The sequence below is a fragment of the Cololabis saira genome, chromosome 7 (genome assembly GCF_033807715.1).
Source record: "Cololabis saira isolate AMF1-May2022 chromosome 7, fColSai1.1, whole genome shotgun sequence".
NCBI classification, from domain to species: Eukaryota; Metazoa; Chordata; class Actinopteri; order Beloniformes; family Belonidae; genus Cololabis; species Cololabis saira.
This window is the reverse complement of record NC_084593.1, coordinates 10,219,652-10,247,398: the sequence shown is the minus strand read 5'-3', so window position 1 is coordinate 10,247,398 and position 27,747 is coordinate 10,219,652. Positions and strand designations below refer to the sequence as shown.

The following is a 27,747-nucleotide window of genomic DNA, read 5'->3' as shown; positions in this document are numbered from 1 at the left end:
AGTTCACTCTCTTTTTGCCCCGCTGTTGCTGTGAGGAGCTGTTTTGCCTGTTTTAAAGGTGAAGTTTAAAGGAGCATGAGGCAGGATTGAGGCAGGATTTATGAAAAAAAATAGTATACATTTTAAGTTTTCTAGGAATAATGTCAGATGAAGCGTTCCAAACCCAAAAGAATGAGCCCTCTAGTGTATCTCTCCTTTGCCTTGAACAGGCTGTTTGCTGCAAAATTTGCTGCAATTCGGACTCCGAATTTCCCGCGCTGCCCTGCGGATGTGACGTCACATGACGTTGCATGCACGTTCTCCCCGTTCTCCCGTGCCGGCTTCGCTGTTAACTGCAGTACCCCCGACGGCCGTTGTGGCGAAGGGTGGCGCTAGAGAGTCTAATTTCTTAAAAGGAGCCTCATGCTCCTTTAACTTTTCATTTGACCATGGATTTTGCATTCTTTGTTTAATTAATTAGCTTGTTTGTATGTTTTTGGATTAATTCATCATGCACTGTTAATTTGTATTTTGGGATTAATGATCGTTTTGTTTTCACCACAGGCATGTTGGGACCGCCCCAAGTAAATTGCTGCTTTTGTACCTGAGAATAAATCACCCTGAACTTTGCCCTGTTGTGTCTGCCTGCCATCCCTTACTCATGTTGAGTCTCTGGTCTAGTGCTGAGGTGTTACACTGCCTAAGCCTAGGTGTGACAAACCTCGATCCTAGCCTTTATTGTTTTGTGTTGCTTTGATTAATGCCTCTGTGCTGTCCTTCAGACGTGTTTCCAGCCACTGGTCGGACCTCTCAATGTTAGCCACTTCTTCAGTCTGCTGGTGATGCATGTTCTCCTATGATGGTTCCTCCTCCACCTCTTTAACACCTTTCTGAATTTCTGCAGCCTGAGACATTCGCTTTGCAATTCATCACCAGGTTCATGTTCTGAATGCATTCCCGATTCTTTGTTGATTTATAAAGGATGGTGACTTTGACGCTCACTAATCCATGGTGTGTCCTCTCTCCACTTTTTGTAGAGTCTCATTATGTTGGACTTGGGGTTAAATCCTCCATGCCTCATGAGGAGTTTCCTTGTCCTGACATCTGTGGCTTCCATCTATCCCTTTTGTCCAATTTATTATAGCAGCAGGGTACCTGATTACTAGCTGGGCTAATAAGATCATATCCTGGACATCGCTCCTCCCATTTAGCTGGCTTTTCAGGAGCTTTGCTCTTTTCATTTGCTTGGCTGTGGTCAACGTTCTCAGTTTCCTCATAGTTGCTATTTTCTTGCAGGATCCAAGGTATTTGTAGCTGTTCTGGATATCTGTACCAGAAACCATTTAAACTTATCCATCTTGAATAACAGTCCAGTACTGTTGCTTTACATTCTGACGAGGTGCATCAGTGAGTCAATGTCTTTTTCTTTCTCTGCATAAAGTGTGATGTCATCTACGTAGAGGAGCTGGCTGATAGATGATGATGGCTGACCAGTATCTATAGCCACTTTGCAATGGTCTGGCTGAGAGTTGTTTTGCAATACAGAACAGCCGTCAGGGGAGAGGATCTCTTTGGTATATATCTTAATAACTTGTGCATTTGTCTTTGAGTTGACCTCTTGTCTTCCACAGTCCCCCTGAGTTCTTGATGAGGGCTTTCAGTGTCCTGTTAAAGTTGATTGATTCACTGCCTCTTTCTAGTAGAGGGAGATTTCCTGGAGTGCAATTAGTTCAAGTGCACTCCTGAAATTTCCCATAAAAATATGAATAAACCTAACAAACAATTCAACACCTAACATCAACCTCACAACTCGTGTCCCACTGCAACATGTCTGTGTGGATTGTCAGTCATCCAGCACAAAGCAATTGTACATGATTGAACAGTAGACTGAACTGGACTTTTTGTTCCCAAAGCATCTCGTGTCTCAGCATTGAAGCTTCTTCAGTCCTGAGGAACAAAAATGCCCCTGTATGAAGACCAGATACAAAAGACTATCAAGTATGCCTGAAAAATATAATCCCACCCTCCAGAGGAAGCAAATCCAACAGCAGCTGTTTCAAGCAATGGTTTCAACATGTGAGAGAATGTAGAGCATGAAGGGAGGTGATGTGAAAGTTAAAGAAATAACACACTGAGAGCCTCTTGGTAAAAGGTCTTAGAGGCAGGATATATCTCAATTAAATAACATATTTTTGTAATACCCAGGTGTTGAGCTTCCAGAAGGCTTTTATCCATCGGCATAGTTATAATAGTGTTGTGTTATCACCTACTAAAATGCCCTACCTTCAGTGTTCCTTGAGGTACAGTAATTGCAGCACTGTTACAACACCTTTACTCCCAGTGACATAAACAACTCATGAACATTTTATAAGAATCTATTTGAGGCATGAGCTTTTTCAACTCTTTGAAGCAGAATAACACACTGAAACATTCATGACCACCCCACCTTTGGTGAGTCCATTCCATAGTCTTTCACAGAAATGCTAAGAAAATGTCACAGAAACATTTGACGCCACATCTTATGATTCCTTTTTCTGTAAGTCATTGTTTGATTGCAGATCAAGATATGGGGATAGTAGCTGCAATGTTTACTCCAAAGAAAGCTGAGGTCATTTCATAACACGCAAGCCTCTGCAGTTCTATTTGCTAGCATAGAAGACAAACAACAGGATAAGAATACATCTTGTACAGTAAATGAAAACTAAACAATAACCATAGAAAAGTATATTCAAGAAGAATGTGTAAGGGGTCAAAACAACTGTGAGCTGACTTGAGCAATATCATAATAAAAAATTGAAAATAACATTACAAATTTACAAAAGTGTGGTAGATTTTCAGTGGAGGCAGAGGAAGCATGGAAGGGGAAGGGGGGGTGCGATTAAAGAAAAAAAAAAATCTATATTGTAGTTCCCTGCAGACAAACAATATTTAAAATAAATAAACAAAATATCTAAATCAAGTGGTGTCAAAGTTATTCATAAAATGTTGGTGAATAAAGTGCAAATCATGTGCTTAAAGCCAAAAAGAAAACTTTACTAATTAAACTGCACCTGGAAAACTGTTCAGCTTGTCAGTTGTTCAGAGATTAATAGCCGTATCACAGCTGTCCTCTGATAAGTTTCATAAAATCCCTCCCGAATTTCTAGATGTTTCTTTTTATGAATCTCAGCTAACTTTGTGGATTGCTATAATTTACATGGAAAAAGACACTTGTTTGGTTGAAATAAGGTGACAAATGATCATTTGTATGGATTAATCTGTAGAGAAAAACCAGGGGACAATACTGTACAGCGTTTCCCGGCCCGCACCCCTCCACTCCCGGCCATGTGACAACCCTCTGTCCTATTTTATTCGCTCTCCTAACGACTGAACGTGGGCTCGGCTCCTCTCTCATTCTGTCCACATCAGGACACAGCTCTGAGAGCGTTTCCTCCTACAGCCCCATTTATTTTCAGAGATTGCCTACTAATTGTAAGCACGGCACACTTTTCCAATTACGCTGCTTCACATTACAGTGGGATGGGTGTTAGGGAAAACGTAGAATCCTGAAAAGCTTTTCGAACTGTAACTAATACTTTGGTTATGCTTTTTCCATCATGAAAGAGGTTTTAGGATGCTTTTGTTAATCTTTAATATACCTCTGGTTTTTAGGGAGAAATACTCAGTTAAATGGATTTAAACAAGTTTGGTTTTATCTTTCAGCTGAGACCGATTAGACATTCAACTATTTAATTTATCACTAACATTTAGACAACTTTTTGTGGTCATACTCATTATTCAAGAACAACGTTTTGAAGTGAGATAATTAAGAAAAAAAAAGAAGCAAACTTTGTATCTGAACTTGAGAGAGAAATTAAATGAATAACGATGTTTCAGTTCACACTCACTATAAAGCACATTTGACTTCCTTCACTGGTATAAGCATTTTCTATCGTAAAGATACTATTTGCCTGAAAAAGGGATTAAGTATTTTACCAGCAGGTACTGCTATAAAGTCAATCATAAAACAATTTAATACACTCCAACCTGACTTCATGCCAACACTGTGATATATCCGGTACTAAATCCAAGTAGTGGTGCCTTATTGGAATGAAGTGCTTGTTTGACTACTTGATTAAGATCATGGCTTTTGGCCTTCGCTATGGGATAATGTATACCACACACACACCTTTCAAAAGGTTAGGTTTTTTATTTAGAAATAAAACAGAACGTAAACGTTTATGCACACATTGCTCGCTTGTTCATTTGACCACATAAGATCAAGTTTGTGTTTTTTTTCTTGTACATTACAGCCATAAGCTGATCTCCCTGATTATTATTCAATAAGATTTTTGTTGCTCTTTTTCTCTACATATATTCTACATGTAGTGCCTGCCCCCCCCTTAAAAAGAAAAAAAGCTTTGAACAATTATCTAGAAGATGTGTTTTCTTATATCATCCACCCAAGCATATACTGCCGACATGAGCTGAATCATAACTTCATACGCGAGGTATTTAAGCATTGTTATTTTAAAAACTTGATTGATTTTGTACATTATGCTCAGTTAAATGACTCGGTGTGAAAGCACATTGCGGAACTGTAGCAAGGGATTTCGTGTTTTGGCGCTAATGCGCTGCCATCATTCAGATGAAGGTGCATTAAAGCCCATCTTGGCTAAAAGTGGGAACCGACCTTCAACATAATGTTCCTTCGTATGATTACTATGTTGACCTTCATGCGGAAAAAACAGAACTGCTGTTGCCAAGCCTTCAACATTATCCACTGTAAGTAGGGGAGGTTCAAGTAAATCACATAGGATTATTGACGATTTTCAACAAGATTTATCTGACTGCATTTAATTCTGAACATTCTGGATTCAGTTTGCCAAAAAATATCTATAGCAGCATCCTTGGAGTTATTCATACGATGGAGACAAGTGCTGATCGTTGATCGTTTATCTTGCCAAGTGCACAATTATGGTTTTAAAGTCTCAGTGATTGAAATGACAGGTATCCATCACTTTCTGCCCTTCCACATGATTGTGACTAAATGCTCTGGGATCAGGTTAAAACTCAGGCTTACTGTTTTGAGAGGGCACACTGGCTGATATTCAGAAATAGGACTTGGTATGGTGAGAAACTTGTTAAAATTCCTGTGTAGAGAAGTCACGTCAACAATGTCTTTAGAGACTGCACTGAAAGCACCGTGACTGTGACTTAACTCGAAGCGTGACTCTGCTGTCAATTTCCTTTTTACATTTTTTGGGGAAAAAAGCCTTTATATTCATTTCAATTTTGACTTCTACTTTGTTATGATCACAGTCCTGACCCTGAGAACTCAGAGGTGCTAAGACTTGACCAGCAAATAAATTCAGAGGAAATTAAACAGAGCAGTGAACTCAGAAAGTGCACACACTCAGTCCAAAATAAGCCTCAAAATTAGATACAAGATACAAAAATGTCAGGTTTACAAATACATGGTGAAACACTGTTACTTGGACGCCTTCAGGAAATTATCCATTATGCAGGAACAATCTAATGACAGTAATAATCCCAGACAAATGTAGTCACCCACTCTGAAACACAAAACTAAGAAAGGATGAGTTAAGATTTGGTTTGAGTAATTTTCCATGAGATGGTCTATAAATATTCCTTTACAGTTTTACTAGTAGATGGCATACAAGTTGCAGATGTTAGCACTAGCTCCTTAATTGCAAATTTCCTCCTGAACTTTAAGTTAACAGACTTCAACTCGCTGCCATAATAGATTCATTAACTGTTTTAATGAATGCATAATATAATTCTGCATAAATTATGGTTTGACATTTAAGACAAACACAAATAACCAGGCTGTAGTGGTACTTGTCTTGTTGCTCTCAGAGAATGATTAATTTAAAAAGAGAAGTGGATGACGGACAATCAAATGTGTTGTCGTGTTAATCTTTCTTGGGAGGCCGTCTGTCTTGTCAGCTAAAACATGTGAGCTACTTCAAATGATCAGGATACGAACAACAAAATCATTGTGAAGTGAAATGTGAGAATGAAAGGTAAAGACGTGTTTTCTTTTGAAGAAAAATGAATCTAAAGGAGTCACAGCTGTGCCTTTATGTTGTACTGGATCAAGGAGCATTATTGTTTGCAAGGTTTGTGATGCAAGAATTTGGTTCTTGAAGTTGAGCAACTCGTATAAGTCGAAGTCCTCGGCAATCACACACCCTCTCTCAAAATGCCCTTCCCTGTCCAAAAACATGTCATGAATTTATAATGAATTAATCAAGACTTATAAGAAAAAGCTATTACATATTAAATTGTGGCGAAAAATGTGATCCAAGATAAAACAAGAGGGAGTTTTTCTAATAAATTCTGTCGGAGAAAAGTGCAGTGCAACAGACAGCCCCTTGGTGCAAGTGTGACGAGTTATTAAAAGTGTAACCCAGTCCCAGCAGGGGGGGGTGTAATTTCAGAATTAATATACAATTTAGAGCTTTGTGTTTGCAGCTTCTGAATTATTCAAATTTACTTCTGGTATAGGCTGGGCTCTGGTGGGGCAAAGGCAGCTGCCGTGCATACAAATTAAAACATTTGTCTGTATATGAGAAGGGGAGATGACATAGATTAAGGGGACATAAACATTTGTGCAAGGCAGCAGAACAAGATGTTCTTATGCAGAGATCACACCTCCAGGGCTGTAACATACTAATGCAAATATTAAGAAATGTTCAACTGTCATAACACAGTCATATGTCAGGAAAAACATGCTAAAATGGCATTATCTAGCATCTTCCCATTAACAGATTACCTGTTGAGAATACTTATATCTACAGGTCTTACCAAGGTATGAGAATTAATTAAAACCAAGATTTTTATTGAGAAAACCAAGAACACAGGTATTTTTTTAATTTTTTTTTTGGGGGGGGTTGTGGCTCTCATAAGAAGGCAAAATTGCATCGATTAAAACAATTTGTTTTCCCGTCAAAAAATGTTTATAAAAAATGCACCCTGGAAAAAGGGGTAACTTCAAAGAGAGCATTTTTAGAATTAAAGCAGCACAATGTATTTTTCAGCTTTTGTTGAGTTTGGCGGCTCCTTTGGACAAAAGCGGTAGTGCTTTACCAGAAAGAACACTACATTTCCCATGAGCACCAGCGCGTACTGCCGGAAAATTCCTGTCCCCGTCGCGTGCATTTGTTTTGATGAGAGAAGATGGGACAGACTTTCAAAACTACTTTTCTGTTTTCAGCGGTCGATTGCAGGATGGATAGCAAAGAGGTAATGTATCTATTTTTGGCAAAACAATATAATATGACGATGTTGAAAATCACTAAGTTCAACTTGGTTTTATTAAGTTGTTTCAGCGAGATAATGCACCCTACAAACTCATACGCTCTGCACCTTTTTGCTGTCACGTTTTTTAGAGGGACTTCATCATAAATTAGTAGTCCAACATACTTACTGACAAAATAATCCTCCGATAAAACTTTTATTTTCTTCGTTGTTTTCGCTGCTTCGGCCATGATACCAGCTTCTGCTGAGCTCTGCACTCCACGTCCCACCCAGCTTTTGTCTCGACTACGAATCAGGAAAGGAGGGGGAAGTGATGAATGCCGTAAAGCAGTCAAAGCCGTAAAAAAAATTGTAGTTTTTAAGAGTGGAAGGGTTCCTACCATGCACCTCAAAGTTACATAGTGCCAGTGAAGGCGATACAGACCCCCCAGACCATGACAGAGGTTCATTAAACCTGTTGGAAGTTGATGTACCATCACAATGACTCTGGAAATATTATATTAAGGTGGAAAAGTTACATAGTGCTGCTTTAAGAGAATGTCCATACATATAAAATAAAAGACAATGTATTGACATCTAAATGGCTGTGTGCCTGGCTAAAGCCATTTATTTGTGAGGTTAATGGAGAAAAAACAGAGGTCACAATTATTAGGGAGCAGAAACTCTGGATTCTGAAGTAGAGATTTTCCAATATTTCCTTTCAAATACTGACTCTGCTACCTGGGATTTGAGTGTTGGCCGATGCCGAGTACCGATCCAGCGAGATGATATGTCAAAGGTATAAGCTTGTTGTAAAACTTCAACGCCTGCACATTTGTTATCTTACAGTTGTAAAAACAGTTGTATTTCCAACCGAGTAAACTGTACCGCACCTCTGAATGTCCAGTCAAGTATTAAAATGTAATATTTTCTACAATAGACGGCCGGTCATGGAGGACAATAAATTCTAAAGTTTTAATCACAGTTGTCGTGGGTTTCTGGCTTTTTGGGAGGGAAATTTCTCTTGCTTTTGAAAAGCTAAATCCAGAGTTTCACCGCTGTACTTCCTCTGTCCTCCTTTTCGACTTAAGAATCTCCTGCACATGCTTTTTCTTTCTCCTGATGGCCTCTTCAATACTTAATAAAGTCAGCCACTCTACATTTAGCAACATCCATGCCGCCTTTAGAAACCGTAGCCTTCCAGCACGACACAAGCGTTGTTAGCTACCACGGTCAACGGGGTCACGCCCTTAAAGAACAATTAAAACAAAAATACTTAGTGTGCTAAATTAAACATCTTGAAATACAATTTAAGGTTTCATGTCAGAATTGGGAGGAAAATCTCACTTTTTGATGTATTTTCAATGTCATTTAAATACCTGAATACTTGTTGATAAAGTTTTAAAAACGACAACAACTACACAAACCATTGTAGAGATTAAAGAGGTTCCTGTTTCCCTTCAATGATTTAAGCATGCAGTGGAAACATTATGTACAAAGTTGCTATAAGGTGAACACTATCCAATTTAGACAAGTGGTGAAGATAAGTTTGTTTCGTTTGACAACAGTTGCTGAACAGGTGTGACCCAACAAACCTGATCAACGTCTCCAGAGACGGTTCAAACCGAGTCTCCAGACGGGCCACATAAGCCGTTCCACACCACACTCAAACAGATCTAAGATGTAGGGTTTATTGTCAGACATAAATGAATACGTGTCATAACCCCAATTACTTGGAGCACGGAACAAAAACATTTTCTTCATTTCTTTTTCAATGCAATATAAGTAGAACATAAGCTTTAATTCAGAATTTGACACTCAATATTGTTAACACCAGCAATGCGGCGCTTGAAAAGCCTTAGTTGGAGGTTCAAAGCGAAACTGAGCCCAGGTGTGCAATACGAGGTCTCCAATGTTTTAATTAATGCTCGTTAATACTTTAATTATGATTCCTTTAGAGTCCTATTGCTTTCTAGTAATCTGGGCTGAAAACTGCTGAAAATTGGCCAAAGTTAAGATCCTCGCTCTCTGCTCGCAGAACATTGTGCATTAAAGTGAATCACAGTAGACAGCTGGGGCCGCCCTTTATGGTAATGCACCCTCTACAATTACTGCTTCGACCTTCCCCGGTGAAGAACAATTGGGAGATGTCCATTTAGTGGCCCTCTCAAACACTAAGAGGCAGACATCCTGGGCAGCAAGGCCACCTTTTGCCTGACGTTGACTCTTGTTTAGAGGAAACAGAGAAGACATTAAAAAGAAGACAAATGAGACACCTGTCAACCAGCAGAGGACCATGGTGCATTCATTCATCAACATAGTCCAGTATTCCTCTGTTAGATCAGTCTGGCTGGGAGGAATGGTACAACCATCCAGTACATATTAAACTACATTAAACCCAATATACCGGACTGTCTCATAAAATTAGAATATTGTGATTTTCTGTAATGCAATTACAAAAACAAAAATGTCATACATTCTGGATTCATTACAAATCAACTGAAATATTGCAAGCATTTTATTATTTTAATATTGCTGATCATAGCTTACAGCTTAAGAAAACTCAAATATCCTATCTCAAAAAATTGGAATATTCTGGGAATCTTAATCTTAAACTGTAAGCCATAATCAGCAATATTAAAATAATAAAAGGCTTGCAATATTTCAGTTGATTTGTAATGAATCCAGAATGTATGACATTTTTTTTTTTTTTTAATTGAATTACAGAAAATAAAGAACTTTATCACAATATTCTAATTTTCTGAGACAGTCCTGTATAGTGCTACAGATTACTGCTTGGAAATATGACATTCACATCTCGCCACTCCCCAATTATTGATGCATTTGAGTTTGTTCAGAAAATAAAAGGCAAGCTGAAACCAACTGCAGAAAAGAAACCACAGAGATGAAATAATTTACCCAATGCTTCACAGCAGCATGACTCTAAAACATAAATGAACGCTCCGACACTCCTGGACGTCTCCATACATACCAGAGCGAACAGAATGCATCAGTGAGTTTTGTCAAACTCCACAGTCTTCTCACTGAAGTAGAATTTAAATGTAGCATCTACACAGAAAATTGAGAGGAAGAAAAGATGCAGCAATTTGATCTCATCACTGCATTTTTCATGGTCCTCACACCGTACATCCCAAACACAAACATCACACACACACACAGGAAACTAGGTGAATTCCAGAGGAGGATGGGGGTCTTTGATCTCCCATCCTTGACTCTCAGAGGGGGCAGGCTGGGAATATGAGGCATTCCCAAGTCATGTGAAAGGAATTAAACCATGAGACAGTCCCATGGCCTTTGACTGTACAGTAGTTACAATTCTCTCTTGGGTTTTTTTTTTTTTAACCCTGTCCTGTAATCATACTCAATTGAAAATATCTAAAATATTTGTGTCCTGATTTTCACACAGGGATTTAAGAGCTTGAATTTTAATTTAGGTTACATTCTCCAAAGTTAAGAAAAAAATTAGTTGAACCACTCTTTTTGTTATTAAAGACGAATACCGTATACAAAATCCTCACCAAAGTTTGTGCATTCCTGGCTGAGAAAGTATGATCCCTTCAATTCTTATGCACTGAGCACATCATGGACAACTCAAACCCATTTAAAAGAACTTCGGGCTCATAATAAGACAGGGAAAACCGATTTAAACATTATTAATGTCACCTGTAATGGAGGGCATAAATATTCAACAAACGCACTCATTTAGCACGCTGCACAATGATTCATCCGGAGAGAAGGTGGGTATTCAGTGCATGTAAAGGGTTCAGTAAATAAACACAAAAAGCACACTTTGATGCCAAGTTGAAAGTCTGCTTCAAGGGCCGAGCCAAGCGAGGACTCGTGCACGTGTATAATCCAACACAGAGCTCACGCGCAAAACAATTACTGAGCTGGACAAACTGTAGGTGAAAAATATCAAGCGATAAATGATGAAGACGTGAGCAAAAACTACGTAGGACTCATTTTAAAAGGATCTTAGACGAGCTGAACCTCCATCAGACAACAACCCCACATCTAGAGAGACGTAAAAACAACGCTTGTGGATTTTTCTGTCAATCGATAAGAAAAGTGGAAACTCACCCTTTATCCTCAGGGTTTCAGGGATCCCATCCTGATGGAACAAGAGATGAAAGAAAAACACAAAGAACATGTTTTAATGAACCGTGGAATCACACCATAACCAAACAGCACACTTATTTTATTTCATTCTTTTTTAACCTTGCATCATGGGAATTCTTCGAGTGACCTCTGAATGAGCTAACCAGCTCTTCCTGTACATAGCTCTGTGTCCAGTTGAATTCCCGCCATCGCAGGTATGAAACAAACATCCAAACATTTTACTTTGACTCATGAACGATGTGGCAACAATGTTCTTGTAATAAGAAGAAAAAGGTGTTTTTATCCTTCATGGTCAGTCGCACTCACAGGTACATTTAGCCAAACACTCAAACGATGTTCCTACCACTGTGGTTGCACGTCTTTTTCTTTTTTTTTCCTTTCAATAAATCAAACATGAAATAACTTGTGTTTCTCTGTTTCACTCATTCAATTCAATTCATTGTATAAGTATTATGGTTTGATTTATGCCCACACTGATATATTTCTTTTTTTCATTCCAGTATCTCTGTTTATTATTCGCTGTTACATTCATTTATCATCTTTTTATAAATCATTTTTCTCCTTTCTTATCGTTGATCAGTATTTGACAGAAAGAACATACCGTGAAGCCACAATGATAATCATAGTATGAACACAGAGAGAAAAAAAAAAGAATGAATAAATGTCTACGGCACTCTAAAGTCACTGCACATTAAAATCAGTTGCATTTAGAGCATGCTTGCTATTCCTGGCTGTAAAAAAAAGCTTTTAGGACTGCTATTCTGAGGAGCAGCTCTCCACAAACCATGAAAGCGAAAGAAAACGCCATCAATATTTGATTCTGATACAGTGAAATCTGCATAGCTTATCATTCTCTTTCTTTTACAGAAATTTCCTCTTTCCACCAGATCAAGCAGGGTGGTGTTATGGAAAGGATGCCTCACGCAATAAGGCCACACTCATTAAAGGCCAACAGCCCCTGAACGCTAACTGAAAGCAGATTAATCACTTCATGGATTTTCAGAGAAAGTCTGCATAATGTACGGTATATGGCCAATATTCAAAAGTCAATTAATTCCATATACAGAACATTTTAAGTATTTTACTCATTTATGGACAATAATATCTAGGAAATATCCCTGGCTTCACATTATCTATAACACATAACACTTCACTTCTTGGCAAACGCTATACTGGATCTCTGGCATTCTCATATTTTCAGTAAGAAAGATACACGTATGAAGAAAAGTTGCTGATAATAAAGTCTATATCCGAGACAAAAAAACCTCCACCTGCAGCTGAATATTGAGACTTCCTGTGGCAGTCAAACTACGGTTAAATATGAATGCCCAAGCACGAGATAAGTGCTAAAGCTAAAAACTGACAACACAACTGCATCCATCAAGTGTGTCAATGGTAGTTTATGGGGGGGGCTGGAGCCAACAGTAGCTGTCAGCGGATGAGTGGTGGGGTCCACCCTGAACAGTCCATCACAGCACCAACACACCAACAATCACGACAAGCAGAGCAGACGTGCCTGCACCTGGGAACGCCACTTCCACCAACGTGCCTGGTTTTGAACTGCAGGGGGAAGTCAGGGCAGCGTGAGGAAACCCACGCAGACGTGGGAAAAAGGCACAAACTCCACACTAGGGCTGGGGATCGATTCAAATGTCAAGAATCGATTCGATTCCGATTCTTAAGATTCAGAATCGATTATCAAGATTTGATTCAATCCGATTCGATTCGATTCCGATATTGATTTGGGTTAGTGTTATTAAAACTGTTTTTTGAGCTGTTGCATGAATTATATGACTGTAGTTATGCAAAATATTACTACTAGTATTATATTGAGATTAAACAGCAAGTATTGGCAGCTAATGATGCTGTAAGGACCAATCAGCTCCCAGAATGCTGATAGAACTGCTTTCAGAAACATCATGGGTCAGAATTATCAAACAGATCCAGGGCAGCAAACAGAGACGGATGAAATCGGTTTTATTTTTTCCCCACATTCCATTTTTATTTGTTCCATTTTCGGTCTATTTTGGTTTTTAATTTTTTAGCATTTGGTTTTTAGCATTTTTTGCAAATGTAACCCCAAGACAGTATATAAATTAATGAAATATAGACAATGTATGCAATTATAACCTAACACTTTAATGTTTTCATACCTTTAAACATATTTAAAGGCAAAAACATGGCACCAGTTATTCTCGTGTCCAACAAAACATTCCTTTTTTGGGAATAAACAAAAAAATAACCAAAAGTTGTAATGTAATGATGAAAAAAAAAAAACATCAATAAATAAATAAAATTAAAAACATTTTTTTTTAAAAACCCCCCCAAAAAAATCGATCTTTAGACATATGAATCGATTTTTAGGAATTAATATGAGAATCGATTTAGAATTGGGAAATCGATTTTTTCAACACAGGCCTACTCCACACAGAACCGCCACTTAGCTGAAAAGGCAACAGTGCTAATTACACCCTCAAATGTTGCGTTCATTAAAAGGCAGCTACTAAACACGGTCTGATAAGAAAAAGCTCTTTCCCCATCATCTGTCTGCTGCCTCACAATACTTTGCTGACCACAGACCCAATAGGCCCAAATCACAGAGAACACCTGTGGCTCGTTGGCATTCGCTGCGTGCCCTCACTCGCATCTTCCAGGAGGTGACATTTAGAATTGCACTACAGGTACAAAAGATATCAAACGTAGCGTATTTGCATATGGCAAGCAGTGTTCACACTTCATTTGTCTGAGAGTTATTTCCCCAGGGTTGTTGGCAGACCACTTTTCTTCTGCTGCAAGACTCTGGGGAAGGCGAAGCACCCAGCTGTACGACTCGTGCTTCATCTGCCCATGTCACAGCTAGCTGGCTGACCGCCCACATCTATCTCTGTCGGAGCGTCTTATCCTCCCTAGCCCCACCTGCACCTTGTCTGTCTCTGTCTCCTACTTTTACATTTCACAAACCTCACCTTATCACGGCACTGACTTCTACGTACAACTCAGCCTTTGTTGCCCTGCATAGACCTGCAGATTTCAAAAATTTAGTTGGAAGTCAGCAGAATGCAGTTGACATTACTGCATCCTATCAGCAAAGCTGGATCCGACTGCTTATCACTAGGGAGGGCAGAAATGTCAGTCCACTTTACTGTGGGCTGCTAAGAATGCTAGATAACAAAAAATGATTAACCTGGCTCTTCTTTTGCAGAGGTCACCCAATGCACATTGGCAAACCATGGAGGTCCACATTCCTATTCATTTTTCCTTCATTGCATTACACTGTCCTGATGGCCTCGTCCACACACGGCACACCCACTGAAATACATGCTCCAATCAAACTCCTTCAGCTGCAGACATCAGTGCAGGACCCTGCATTTTTATAAATGGCTAAAGTCATGTCCTTCAAGCCTCCACATACCCCCGTAACCATCACTGCACTCCCCCACCTATATACTGTGCCCTTGTCACCATTTATGACTGCGACCTGACCGATAGGGGTTTTCTCTGGCTGATGGCAGTTTTTAAAAGTCACGGAGGCCGATGGACAATGTACGCCTTTTTTTTCTAAAGAAAAAAAAGAAAATACCAATATTGTTGGCTATTTATTATGTTTCTTTCTATACAATGAGCCACAACAAAGAGCTAGATGTAGGTGCTAAACTGATTCTCTTTATTCAAATGTATCATTTATGGCAATGTTTGAATAATATAAATTGATTCTTACTTTAATCTGGATGGATTAAGCCGAATACTATCAATTTAAGACTAAATACTGCATGATATTATACTTTATTGCTATTTTAAATGAGCTTATTTTATGCTTATTTATTTTACATTAAACTCTTCATGCTAAATAGCTTATTTTTCCCCCAATATTTAAAGTCAACTTTAGTTGATCATAATAAGAATAAAACATGCAGAGGAACCCGCCTGTTAATTGCAGTTGAGTTATTCTTAGATGTTGGCAAATGCAACTGACTAAAAAAATGGCCAATAATTAGCCAAACGGTGCATCTGTCTACATCTATTTATGACACAGAAAGAAGTTGGAATGACCTAGAACTCAAACATGCCACCCTGAAAATTAAAACCAAATACCACCAAAATGTAAACCTTCCATCAAAGGGTTTTGGAAAAATAAAGTCCATGTCCAGCATGGACATTTGGACCTTAAGTACAAAAGCTCTGTCTCTGACCCATGTGGAAACTAGAAGCTGGCTGGATGCAAGTGAAAAGTATAGACAACTTTTCAATACTAGTGAAAAGGGAAAGGGTTAAAAGTTGAGGAAGAAGAACCTGGAAGAAATAGTGACAGTAGTCACAGTAAATGTAAAAATCGCATCTTTATTGACATAAGTGTACTTATGTCACAGTATATGTAGATTTCTATTCTCACAGTTTTAGCTCATCCCCAGCCTCCTTACAGCAATCTAATTTACCTCCTTCACCCTCTCTCCCTCGCTCTCTATTTAATCTAGATTTGCCATGTGACTAAGCTAAAGCTGGATGGATGGGGCTTTGCACAGCGTTGTCCTTGCCTCCATTTTGTTTGCCCTGGCATAACAGCTTGATGTCATAGTGACAAACTCACAGACATTGTTTTTGTCCCTCATCCCAAGAAAGTGTCAGATTTCCACACATTTCACAGTTCCCACACAGACGCTCCCCATCTCCTGTATAATTAACCTAATTCGGAAAGATCTCTGGCTGTAGACTTTTACCTCACTTCAACGGTCTAACGGGAGTTTGAGAACAGGAAGAATCACTTTCAGCTGTACACCCATTAAGAATAATTACCAATCAAAACAGGCGTTTGACTCCACGAGGAGGATTTAGTTGGGATTTAAGGGTAGAACATGTGACTGTCTGTTTATGGCTGAGTGACTTCTGGTGATTGAAGTCTTTGTAGAGAAGCTTATGAGTTTGTGTCCAATCCTGTTATGCCTGTGTCACACTGTCCTTCAACGCACAGGAGGAATGAACCATCTCCATCAACACTGCAAGAACATTACCCATAAATGAATGCATTTTTAAAAAAGTAGTTGTAGAAGTAAATAATAAAATTATGTTTTATTTATGCTTTAATTGTGTGTTTTTTTTTTATTTTACTGTACAGGGCTTTGGTCCACTGAAGTAGCTTTAAGTTTTTTTATTTATTGATTTATGTACTTTTTTATGCTGTCTGTTGCTGCTTTTTTGTATTAATTGTATTTTAACTAGGCCTGTGTTGAAAAAATCGATTTCCCAATTCTAAATCGATTTTCATATTAATTCCTACAAATCGATTCATATGTCTAAAGATCGATTTTTTTTAATTTAAAAAAATATATATATATTTTATTTATTTATGTATTTTTTTTTCATCATTACATTACAACTTTTGGTTATTTTTTTGTTTATCCCCAAAAAAGGAATGTTTTGTTGGAGACGAGAATAACTGGTGCCATGTTTTTGCCTTTAAAAATGTTTAAAGGTATGAAAACATTAAAGTGTTAGGTTATAATTTCATAAATTGTCTATATTTCATTACTTTATATACTGTCTTGAGGTTATATTTGCAAAAAATGCTAAAAACCATATGCTCAAAAATTAAAAACCAAAATAGACCAAAAATGGAACAAATAAAAACGGAATGTGGGAAAAAATAAAACCGATTTCATCCGTCTCTGTTTCCTCCCTGGATCTGTTTGGTAATTCTGCCCCACGATGTTTCTGAAAGCAGTTCTATCAGCATTCTGGGAGCTGATTGGTCCTTACAGCATCATTAGCTGCAATAGTTGCTGTTGAATCTCAATATAATACTAGTAGTAATATTTTGCATAACTACAGTCATATAATTCATGCAACAGCTCAAAAAACAGTTTTAATAACACTAACCCAAATCAATATCAGAATCGAATCGGATCGAATCAAATCTTGATAATCGATTATGAATCTTAAGAATCGGAATCGAATCGATTCTTGACATTTGAATCGATCCCCAGCCCTAATTTATAAAATGTGTGTTTTTAACTGTATCTCTTGTGAGGTGACCTTGGGTGACCTGAAAGGCACCTCTAAATAAAATGAATTATTATTATTTATTATTATTAAAGTGCTTTATAAATAAAGATGGTATAGTATGATACGTAAGAATCAAATATCCTGACACGATCTGCTTGGGGGGGGAAAGAAAACAAAGCAAAAGTTGTAAAACATGTTCCATAACTTGATGTTGCTTCAGGTGTCCCTACGCTGCTCGCTCAGCTGACAAGTGGATGACCTTCCTGTAATCTAGCAGAGAGCGAAGAGAATTATCCAGGCAATGAAACTTGAGATGGCATTATTTGGGGTAAAACAGTGTTTACACTGTGGCATTCTCCAAGCAAAGGACTGTAGAGGTCCACGGCTCCGCCTGACAGGCTGATAGATGAGCATAGTTTACCTCCGCCCTCTCATCAGATCACTTGTAAATGTATGCAGATGCTGTAATGACACTCCTCTCCAATGTAATCGCGGCGTCCACAACATTCATTTCATTCGAGTGGAAAAGCAAATACATCATTTTTGCAGGTCTGCGTGACATTTGGGCGACATCTCGACACCCACTAATTATTTAATTCCCACATAATGACACAGCAGAACAACAGCAGGATTCAACCAGATATTACTTTTTCTACACAAATGGGTCCCACAAACCATTCACTTTCTAAACGGGGCATTGGTGAAGTTCTGATTACTTGAAGATGCCTTTCCTTCACAATATTGCACAGCATTGCAACAGAAGGCACCCATCAGCATTTTATGATGCAAAGCCTTAAAAATGATAGAAACAGCGAAAGGATTTGAGTTTCGCTGAGTTGATAACTAGCACTCTAAGATGTGCTTCTAAAGGCAAAAGGTAAATGGATAATTCGCTTATTTGTGGGGCTAATACTTTGGGATTCATTTCTTTTTTGTTATCATTTTGTAATAGTGTGTGTTTTCCCACAAACCTTTTTCTAAGCAATCGTTTGATTGTTCTTTAGAAAACCTTTTTCTGCAAAACATAGCAAGAGTTTTACTGTAGTTCGATGTTTTTTGAATCTTTGGGCGTTTTGAATGTAACTATGCTTATTTGTCCTCCAAAATTCAGGCAAAGCCTTACATAGAATACAAAAGTATCTTGTTTGATCATGGCAGCCTATTCTCCTTTAAGCAGACCCTGCAGATTCTGTTAATAAAACTCTTCTATGCCAAGATCAGTTACACATAGTATTGATAGAAAAATGTTCTCTCTCTGAAACCCTCCACCGAACGGTGTGAACATGGGGCAGGAAAAACTGCATAATATCCTTCCAGACTTCAAAGGATTCGCTTCACAAGATGAAACTGTGGCAGAAATGTATTTCTTCTTGCTTTGTCGGTTCAGAGGATATACAAAGCATGGACAATGAAATTGAGATCAAGTTTACAAAATTGTGATGGGGGTCCTTTAAAACTGTAAGTTAACAGCATCCAGGTAGAGGTGGATGATCCTCTAGGAAGATGAGAGGTGGCATGAAGCATCATATTGTGAGAGAACAGCCGTCTCTTCAGATTACAGACCTCATATTTCAGGACTTTAGGGTATTTAAGTCTAAATCCCCTTGCTTCCTTTACAAATTCAGTTTTCAAGGCAGCTTTTGTATGAACGAAGTACAACTTATATAGCCAATATGTGCAGTCTACGTGTATAGAAAGCCTCTTTCTGATTAAATCTTCTTTTAAAGGTCAAAATGTGTTTGACCATTGTGTCGATTTAACAGATTTTCCTCGTTTCCAGCTCCTCACTTAACTCTGATACAGTCCAATGACGTTCCCACCATCTGTTCCCTCTAGCTCCTCTGCTTTCAGATTCCTCTCACCGCACCCATCCTTTAGTAGCACTGTTTTTTATGCCTTTCATTTCATGGACATTTCCCCGATGTGGACAAATGTTTAAATGTAATATTTAGTCTGACCATGTCAGACTGGCTTCAAATCAAAGTGTTGGGCTCAGCCCATGTGAAAGTAGGAGGATGAATTCATACTATGTGTGATCTGAGAAAAATTACATTGCCATCAAATTCCAGCAAAGCCAGACCCGGCCTCCCCCCCTGGAGTTTATGGTCCCGCTGATATCTTCTCGCTCAGGCCAATTTATAACCCTGGTGGCCTGGTTCGAGATGGCCTGTATGTGACCCACGATACGGCCCCACATCAAAGGGGCGCCCACGGAAACAGAACTCAGGTTTATGACACCTAGAGGGGGGTCAAAAAAGCGAATCAGCAGGATTTCTGCCAGGTACAGACTCCCCTAGGGTTTATGGCACCTGGGGGGGTCAGACAGCCGGAGCCCGAGCGCCAGGCCTCGATCGGCCAGGAGGATTGGTTGGCACTGCCTGTGATCAGTCCCACCCCCAAAGAGACTACAAAAAGGAGCAACCACCTGATGCTCCTCGGCTTTTTTTCCGTCTCGTTCTTATTTAGTTTTTCTCCGCTTTTTCTTCGTTTCTCTGCTTTTTTGCGTTTTTCAGTTTGCTCATATTTTTTTGGCATCAGGCCAAAACCTGGAGTGTGGCTCCAAAGTTTTCTTTTTCTTCTTTTTGATTTTTCCCTGTTCACTTTTCCGTCTGCCCGGCCTTTTTGCCTGCTGGCAGAGGTGAGACTTTTCCTAGCCCGACTCCCACATCCAACCAGCGCAGCATCCGCTCCGCGGACCCTGCCAGCCGACTCAGTGGACGCCACCGCGGTGAAACGGTCTTTCCCGGAGCATCCCGACATCGGGGCCCGGCGCCGACCGCGACAAAGGACCACTGGAGATCTCACGCTGGTAATAGGGTCGCCGGTCCTGCAAACCTGCCCTGTGTTCCTTTTCCTCAGAGTCGGACGGGGTGAGACGGAGTCCCCCCCCTCCCGGGTGCGCGCAAGGAGCGTTTATACTGCACCCACGGGCTGGACGAAACCCCCCTCCTCCTCCTCCTCAAACAGAGCGGCTCTCTCACCTACTGCAAAGTAAGAGGCGTTTTAGTGTCTGGGCAGATTAGTTTAAGGTTTATTTCGGTTGTTTTGACCCTGTTTATTGAGTTTATGCATTGTGTGACGTGTTGATTGTATTAAACTCCTGTTTACGTGAGCTTTCACCGCCGAGTGATCGGACCGCGGCTCCCGACGATCTCAGAGCGGGTGGGGGTTACTCCCGACCCGGTTCTCGAGTGGGACCCGCGGCCGTTATCTACTAAACCGGCCGTTAGAGCTCACAAAACCCCTTTGGGTTCCCCCGGCTGCGGTGACCGCCTGCAGCCGCGCGTCTGTGTGAGGCGCCGGAGGTCCCGCAGGCACGTCGGTGCAACGTCCGAGCGCGGTCCGCTGACACGCTCCTCCGCCCCTCCCCTTTCCTTCACTAAACCCGGTTGCGCGTCAGATCCACGTGGTGTTTCACCGTTGTTTAGCCGTGATCTGCTGCGCTTTCCGTTACATTTCCTTCGCGGCTGTACGGCCGTGGGTCGCCTTCCGGGAGGCGTGTTCACGGAGCGCGACGTAGCACGCCCCTTCTGGCAACGTGCTCACGTACCGCAGCGTGACCCGCCCCCAGAACGCGTGACGCGCAGCGTAAGCTGCTCTGACGCATACACGCACACACCCACACACACACACCCACACACCCACACACACACACACACACACACCAGTCCCAGCCCGGAGGATCCCAAGAACCCCTTCCTTTCATCGTATGATTTTGTATTTCTTGTTGTGTGATTAAACGATCAGAATTTATGAGTGTTGCTTACCAACTGTTTGACACTGATGTGAATAAATTTCTGATCACAAAAGCCGTCTTGTTTATTCTGTGCATATCTGCCGCCAAGGCTGGGTGACGAAGTGTGTGTTCGGATCTCACCTCCTTCAACTAATAATTAGGCATAAACCTTAATTTCTGAGACTGATTTTCTGCTGTAAAAGTTATCATTTCCCTGCTTAAGGAACAGGGTGGTGCCCCGAGGATTTTTATTCATCATATTGGTCATTCAATTTGATAAATAGTCGACTTTATTAATTATTAATAATTATGAATAATATTTATTAATAACCCTTCGATAACTGAACAGCCAAGCTACCTATGAGTTGCACAACAAATTTGGAGCCCCCGTGTGACGCTTCAATATTACCAGCTGGTGTCAGATTTGTGTAGAATAACCAAAGATTGATTTTTGTTTGAACAGGAAATAACTTTGCTTCTCCTCCAAGCAATATCTGTGTTTCTCTATTGTTGGTTTAAGTTCTGTCCAGCAGCAACCTCGCTCCGCTAGAGGTGATGCGTGGGTGGTGTTATTTAAGCTCTGTGAATGTATTAGACGGACGTGTTGGTGTTATCACTGTACTATTTCACTAATCCATCGGATTAATCAACTTCGATTGGGTCTAATCGGTTTGAACTCTGAGTTTGATTTCTTCGTGATTACTGGTCCAATTAATGCGATTTGTCTCGGTTAAATACCTCCCGTTCGATTTAATTCGATCAGTTTAATCATTTCTATTATCATTATTATTATTAATATTTTTTTTTTTTTTTTAATTAATAATTTTTTTTTTAATTTTAATTTTTTTTTTATATAATTTTTTTTAATAATAATTTTTTTTTTTTTATAATTTTTTTTTTATATAAAATTTTTTTTTAATAATTTTTTTTTTCCTCTCGATTATTTAATTTTTTTTTTTTTATTAAACTTTTAATTTTTAATTTTTTTTTGTGTTTTGGTTCGGGTTCTCTTCATTCCCCCTTCCCTGCTTTGCATTATGGTCAGCGTTGCTGCTTCCACATAGGTCATGCAAAGCTCGTCGATAGTAACCAGGATCTCAACTCCTCTCAGGCATAAATCCGAGTGTGTCCGTCCCCTCATGGTCTGTTGTCAATCCAGTCTTGTCTAAACTGGGTGAGAACGTAAGCTGACTTTGTTACCGAACGGTAATCTCCTGGCAAACTTTTGAGCGTTATCCGGTCTCTCGCGGTCCCTCGTGGTCTGTTGATTGGTCTAAGTTCTTCTAAACTGGTTGAGGACGTGAGCTTGCTTCGTTACTAAGCGTTAATCTGGACTGTGAACTGCCGTGTGGTGTAGAGGTCAAAGGACTCATCGTATTGGACGCAATAGCCGGTTGAGGTAATAAACGGTTGACGAGAAGGAACATTAGGCAAATTCTATATTCGGTCGAATAAGAAGTACTCGCCCGGTTCCCTTCCGTCCCCGAGAACCCCCCCGCTCTAAGACGCCACGATGAGCAACCCAGGTACCCCCGCTACTCCCGGTTGCAGGCACCCAGAGGCGCAAATGATAGTAGCAGGTTTGAGTGAGATATCCAGGGAAGAACTGAGGATTATAAATAACTATGACCTCCCGACCTGCGACGAGAAGATAACGTATTTTCTTAACTTTGCCAAAAACCCAGATAGAAAAGCCCGTATAGCCGACGTTTTGGGTAAACTAGCCTTGCTATGGCAACGTATGGCAGACTTACAGGCTGAGGCTGGGGAAAGCAGTATCAAGTGGCGACAAAAATTCGAGTGGGAAGTGTTGGCACACCGAGATTCAAAACAGGAGAATGAGCGCTTGGTGGGAATGTTAGCAGAGGCCCGGGTACGACTCGAAGATGCTCTTAGAAGCGACTCCGACCACGAAGGGTCGGATCCGGTGGAGGTGGTGGTTGAGACCCCAACGCCCCGCCAGATGACCCCGCGCACCCCGCCGGAGGCTCCAAGGGGAGGTCCGGCTGCAACAGCTGGGCCGCCTCCGAGACCGACCGCTCGCCCGCGATCCCCAGAATACGCTGACGGCCGGCCCGCCGGTCAGCCGGCAGCGGAAACGCGCGGTTCCCAGGGAAGTAGGCGGTCTCCGCTGGACCTCGACGTTGGCCCCTCGACCAGAACGTTCCGACGCACGGTCAGCGCAGAATCGGTCGTTCCGGACCGAATCCGCGCCCAGGTACTGTCCTACCCCGAAGATTTCGAGACACCACCGCGGCTGAGTCAAGGCCGTCGCCGCGTCTCAGACCGCGCGCAGCTCCTCGAGCTGGATCTCAGCCGGGCTCCCCGCTCGCAGTATCTCGAGCCGGAGCCTGGCCGGGTGCCTCGCCCGCGTTTCGACACACGGCCAAGAACCCCGTCGCCGCCGTACCGGAGGGAGCGCTCCTTCACATCGCACGTGGACCGCCGTCACTGGGATCACTCAGATGATGAGGATGACGCACCTGCTCCGACGTACGGGTACGGCCTCCGCACTCGCCAAATAGAGTCTCTGGCGAGAGATATAGAGCGTTTCGACCCCAATAGTAAGGAATCTAACATCGATGATTACTTACGGGAGATCGAACGGTGTCTGTACGACCTCCCGGGAGCAACCTCCCGGGAGAAAATGAAACTAATCTGGAAGACTACTTCCAGGAGCGTTCACGTATTCCTAGAGACCCTGCCGCCCGGAACCAGAGACCATTATTCCGCTCTCTGTCAGGCTCTGCGGGAGGAATACTCACCGTATACCGATCAGGCGTCCGCTACCTTAGGTGCTTTTGCCATCATGCAAAAGAAGGGAGAATCGCCAAGGGATTATTACTGGAGGCTCCGGGCAGCCTACTTCCAGGGGCGTAACGCGCCTGGGTTGGAGGAGGAACAGGCCTTCAAGTCCCTGTTCCTTCATAACCTTCACGAAAGCCTCAGGTTTGATGTAACTATGTATTGCAAAACCAGGAACTTACCGATGCGAGAAATCAGACGGTTTGCACAACTCGCCTGGGAAGCTAGAGCGCGGCCCGCAAGGGTACCGGAGAACAGCCCCTGGGTGCTGGGGATCCAACGAAATGAGGATAGCCACTTAGCGCTCGAAGGCGACGAAGCCCCCCACTCCGGGTCCAGACCCGAGGCGGGGGCCAGGGACCAGCACCAGACTCGGTCCCAAAACAGGCAGCAAGACCAGGGAGGTAAGCCCTGGCGTCGGTCACCAGATCGGTCGGCGCATCAACCACAGAATAACCGTCGGCAAAATGAAAAAGGGTGGCTGGATCGCACGCCCAAGCACCACACGAGGTATGAGAACCCCGAGTCGAAATATGCAAAAAAAGGGCAATTCCGGGAGAGGAAGGAGGAAATAATTGAGAGTGTGGTAGAAGCCATGAAGAGGTTGAACAAAGAGTCCAGTTCAGCCGCCCCACCTGGGCCCCCTAAGAAGGACCCAGGTGCTGGGCGTCCGCCGGCATGACTAGCCCAGACCGACCCCACGGCCGAGGTCTACCTGGTTGGGTGGGACCGGAGCAAAAGGGAGCCTAGTGGGGGGGTGGAGAAGACAGCACCTGCAGCTGCACGCACCCCTTTTCTGACGTTCCTGGGGGGGTTAGTCCATAAAGGACCCGGTCGGCGTGTCTACTGTTCAACGGTTCTCGGCGGTTGCGTCCGCGTTCTCGCGCTCCTCGACACCGGGTCGGAAATCAGCCTCATTAGCCCCACCACGTTTGCCGAGGTTTCCAGGGCTATGTTAGCCCTCGGTAAACCCCTCCGCGCCGAGCCTTGCGACATGAGCATAACCAGCTTCACGCAGGATAGGTCCCCCATCACGGAAAGGGTCTGGGTGGACATAACCTTCCAGGGTATGGCCCTGGTCCACCCCCTCTACGTCTGCCGCCTGGACACCGAACCCTTTCTGGTAGGTCAGGATCTCCTCGACCGGTTGGCCCCTCTGATCGATTGTAATCAGGGACAGTTGTGGGCCCAGGTCGGGGCACCGAGACCACTGGAAGGTCATGAGGGTTTTCGCCCCTCAAGTGGGCAGGCCGGCACCTTGCCCAAAGTCATGCCCCTCGTAGGACCGAATCCGGGTTTAGAGCGTTCGCCCCCCCCGGGACGAGAGGGGGACCAGGCGCCCAACCTCACCCCCCTGTGCGACCACCCCTCCTTCCTGTGCTCATTGGAAGGGGGGGGGTTGGATCCTTACAGCCCCCGGGTAGTGGAGACCGTGTCGCTCGCAGGGACTGTCATCCCGGAAGCGCGCGTGGCTCTGTGGTCTGAGAAGACGGTGGTCAGCCAAGTGGTGTATGACCAACTGTGCAGAAACGAGACTCCACTCGCGTTCGTGAACCATAACCATCGTATCCGGTCCCCAAACTCACCGCAGGTGTCACTGAAAGCGGTTGGAGTGTGCGCCATATCCGTGCGAGTCGGGAGGAGGCAGACGCCCCACTTCGTCAGTGTGGCCCCTCACCTACACACCCCACTCCTCATAGGCGCTGATTTCCTGGTTCGGTTGGGAGCCAAGCTGGATACCATTAACCAGGTTATATGGTCCCAAGCCCAAGGGGCAGCACATACTCTCGCTGCAACCCCCGAACTCATGCGGTCGGGTCAGACTATTCCCCAGGCGTGCCAGGTAGCTAGCGAGGTCGACGTCACCGTCCCTCCCCGCACAGCGGGGGCGCCTGTCCGCCTCGTAATAGCCAGGGACCAACAACTGGCATCCTCCACGGCTTTCTTTAGCCCCCTGCCCCGTCTCGCGAATCTGAACCTAGCCGTTTGCGGTACGCCCCTCCTGGAGGTGGACAATCGCTCGACTTACGTGCTCGTTCAGAATCTGACACGGGTACCCGTCCTGATTAGGGCCAGACAGGTGCTGGGACTGCTGATAGACAGCTCGTTCCATGATTTCGAGCTGACGATCCCTGTCATAGGAGAGCTGCCAGCCTCCTTGGCCAATGGCCCGGACCCCCAAAAGGTATTGTTCACACACCCCCATCAAATGATCACCGTTAGGCGACACGAGCTGCTCCCAGAGGAAACTGTCTGTAGCGCCGTGCTGGGGGCCGCCGGGGATATGGTAGTGTACGCGCTGGTGGCTGATCCGAAGGATCAAGGCCAGGAGGGGGGGGCAGAGCCCCCGCCCCGAGCGGAGCCGTATCCCGGTTTCGAAGCGGAAATAGAACAGCAACTCGGGAAAGCAGACGCATTGACGAGTGACGTAGAACGACAGGCCCTCCGGAACCTGTTCCTCGAGTTCCAGCCTATCTTCTCCAAAGACGCTCACGATTGCGGCGTAACAAATCTCCATACGGTCCGCATCCCCACAGACCCATCCGCGCCCCCCACGTTCGTGCGCCAATACAAGATTCCTTTAGCCGCGTATGAGTCTATCCAAGGGATCCTCGACCAGCTTCTGGAGAAACGGATCATTCGGGAATGTAATTCAACATACAATTCCCCCATCTGGCCGGTTCTGAAACCCTCCGGTAAGTGGCGTCTCACTATTGATTACCGCCCCCTGAACCGACAGGTGCCACTCTCGCGATGGCCGATGATCCATCTCGACCAGGAGTTAGCCAAGGTTCGGGGCGCCCGGTTCTTTTCAACGGTAGACGTCGCCAACGGGTTCTGGACCATGCGGGTCGACCCCGCCGATCAGTATAAACTGGCGTTCTCTTTCAGTAACCGCCAATACACTTGGAACCGCTGCCCTTTCGGCTACTCCAACTCACCGTCGGAATTTAACATATTCCTACACAAGGCCATGAGCGACGCCGCCGCCCGAGGTAATCTCATTTATGTGGATGACATCTTAATGAGGAGTCATACCTTTGAGGAGCACCTAGTCGAGATCCGACATGTGCTCGGCCAGCTGTCCGCGGCTGGAGCCAAGCTTGCGTTGTCCAAGGGCCAATGGTGCCGCTCGAAAGTCGATTACGTGGGTCTCACGGTTGGTCCGGATGGTATCGAACCTCAAGCAAATAGGGTGAGAGCCATCCAGGACATCAAGGCCCCGACCAACCTGTCGGAACTTCGCAGCTTTCTGGGGGTTTGTAACTATTCCCGACAGTTTGTCGAGGATTACGCAGAAATAGCAAAACCGCTATACGAACTACTCCGCAAGGACGTGCCGTTTAGCTGGGGACCGCCACAGGAGGGGGCCTTTCGCCTGATGAAGCAGAAACTTTGTGTAGCTCCTTGCCTTGCCTACCCCGACAAGGATAAGGAGTTCTTCCTCGAGGCCGCATTCTCGTCGCAGTCCCTTAGTGCAGCCCTGATGCAGCAACACGACCGAACCAAACGGGTAGTCGCGTACGCAAGCCGGCCCCTCAGGGATGTCGAGCTCAAGTTCTCAGACTGTGAGAAGTCGCTTCTTTCCACCGTTTGGGCGGTGGAACACTTCCGCAGTTACGTCGGGGGCCAAAAGGTGGTCATCGAGACCTGCCACCAGCCAGTCGTGTTTCTGAACAATCAACGGCTGAGAGAGGGTAGGGTGACCAACAGCCGCATTGCCACCTGGATGATGGCACTCCAGGGCTACGATGTAGAAGTAAAATACGCAAAAAGTCACAAAATGCTGTTAGGTCGGGGCCTAGCAGAATGTCAACATTGTGAATGCGAAGACCCGCCAAATGACC

At 43.2% G+C, this 27,747-nt stretch overlaps 1 protein-coding gene across 1 annotated transcript in view; it reads right to left on the bottom strand.

The window, feature by feature from the left end:
* fstl5 (follistatin-like 5) overlaps positions 1 to 27,747 on the bottom strand; it is a 251,394-nt gene that overhangs the window by 162,000 nt on the left and 61,647 nt on the right. Inside the window, exon 3 of the mRNA XM_061724796.1 lies at positions 11,323 to 11,353. Coding sequence (XP_061580780.1) covers positions 11,323 to 11,353 — 31 coding nt within the window. The remainder of the gene's footprint in view (positions 1 to 11,322; positions 11,354 to 27,747) is intronic.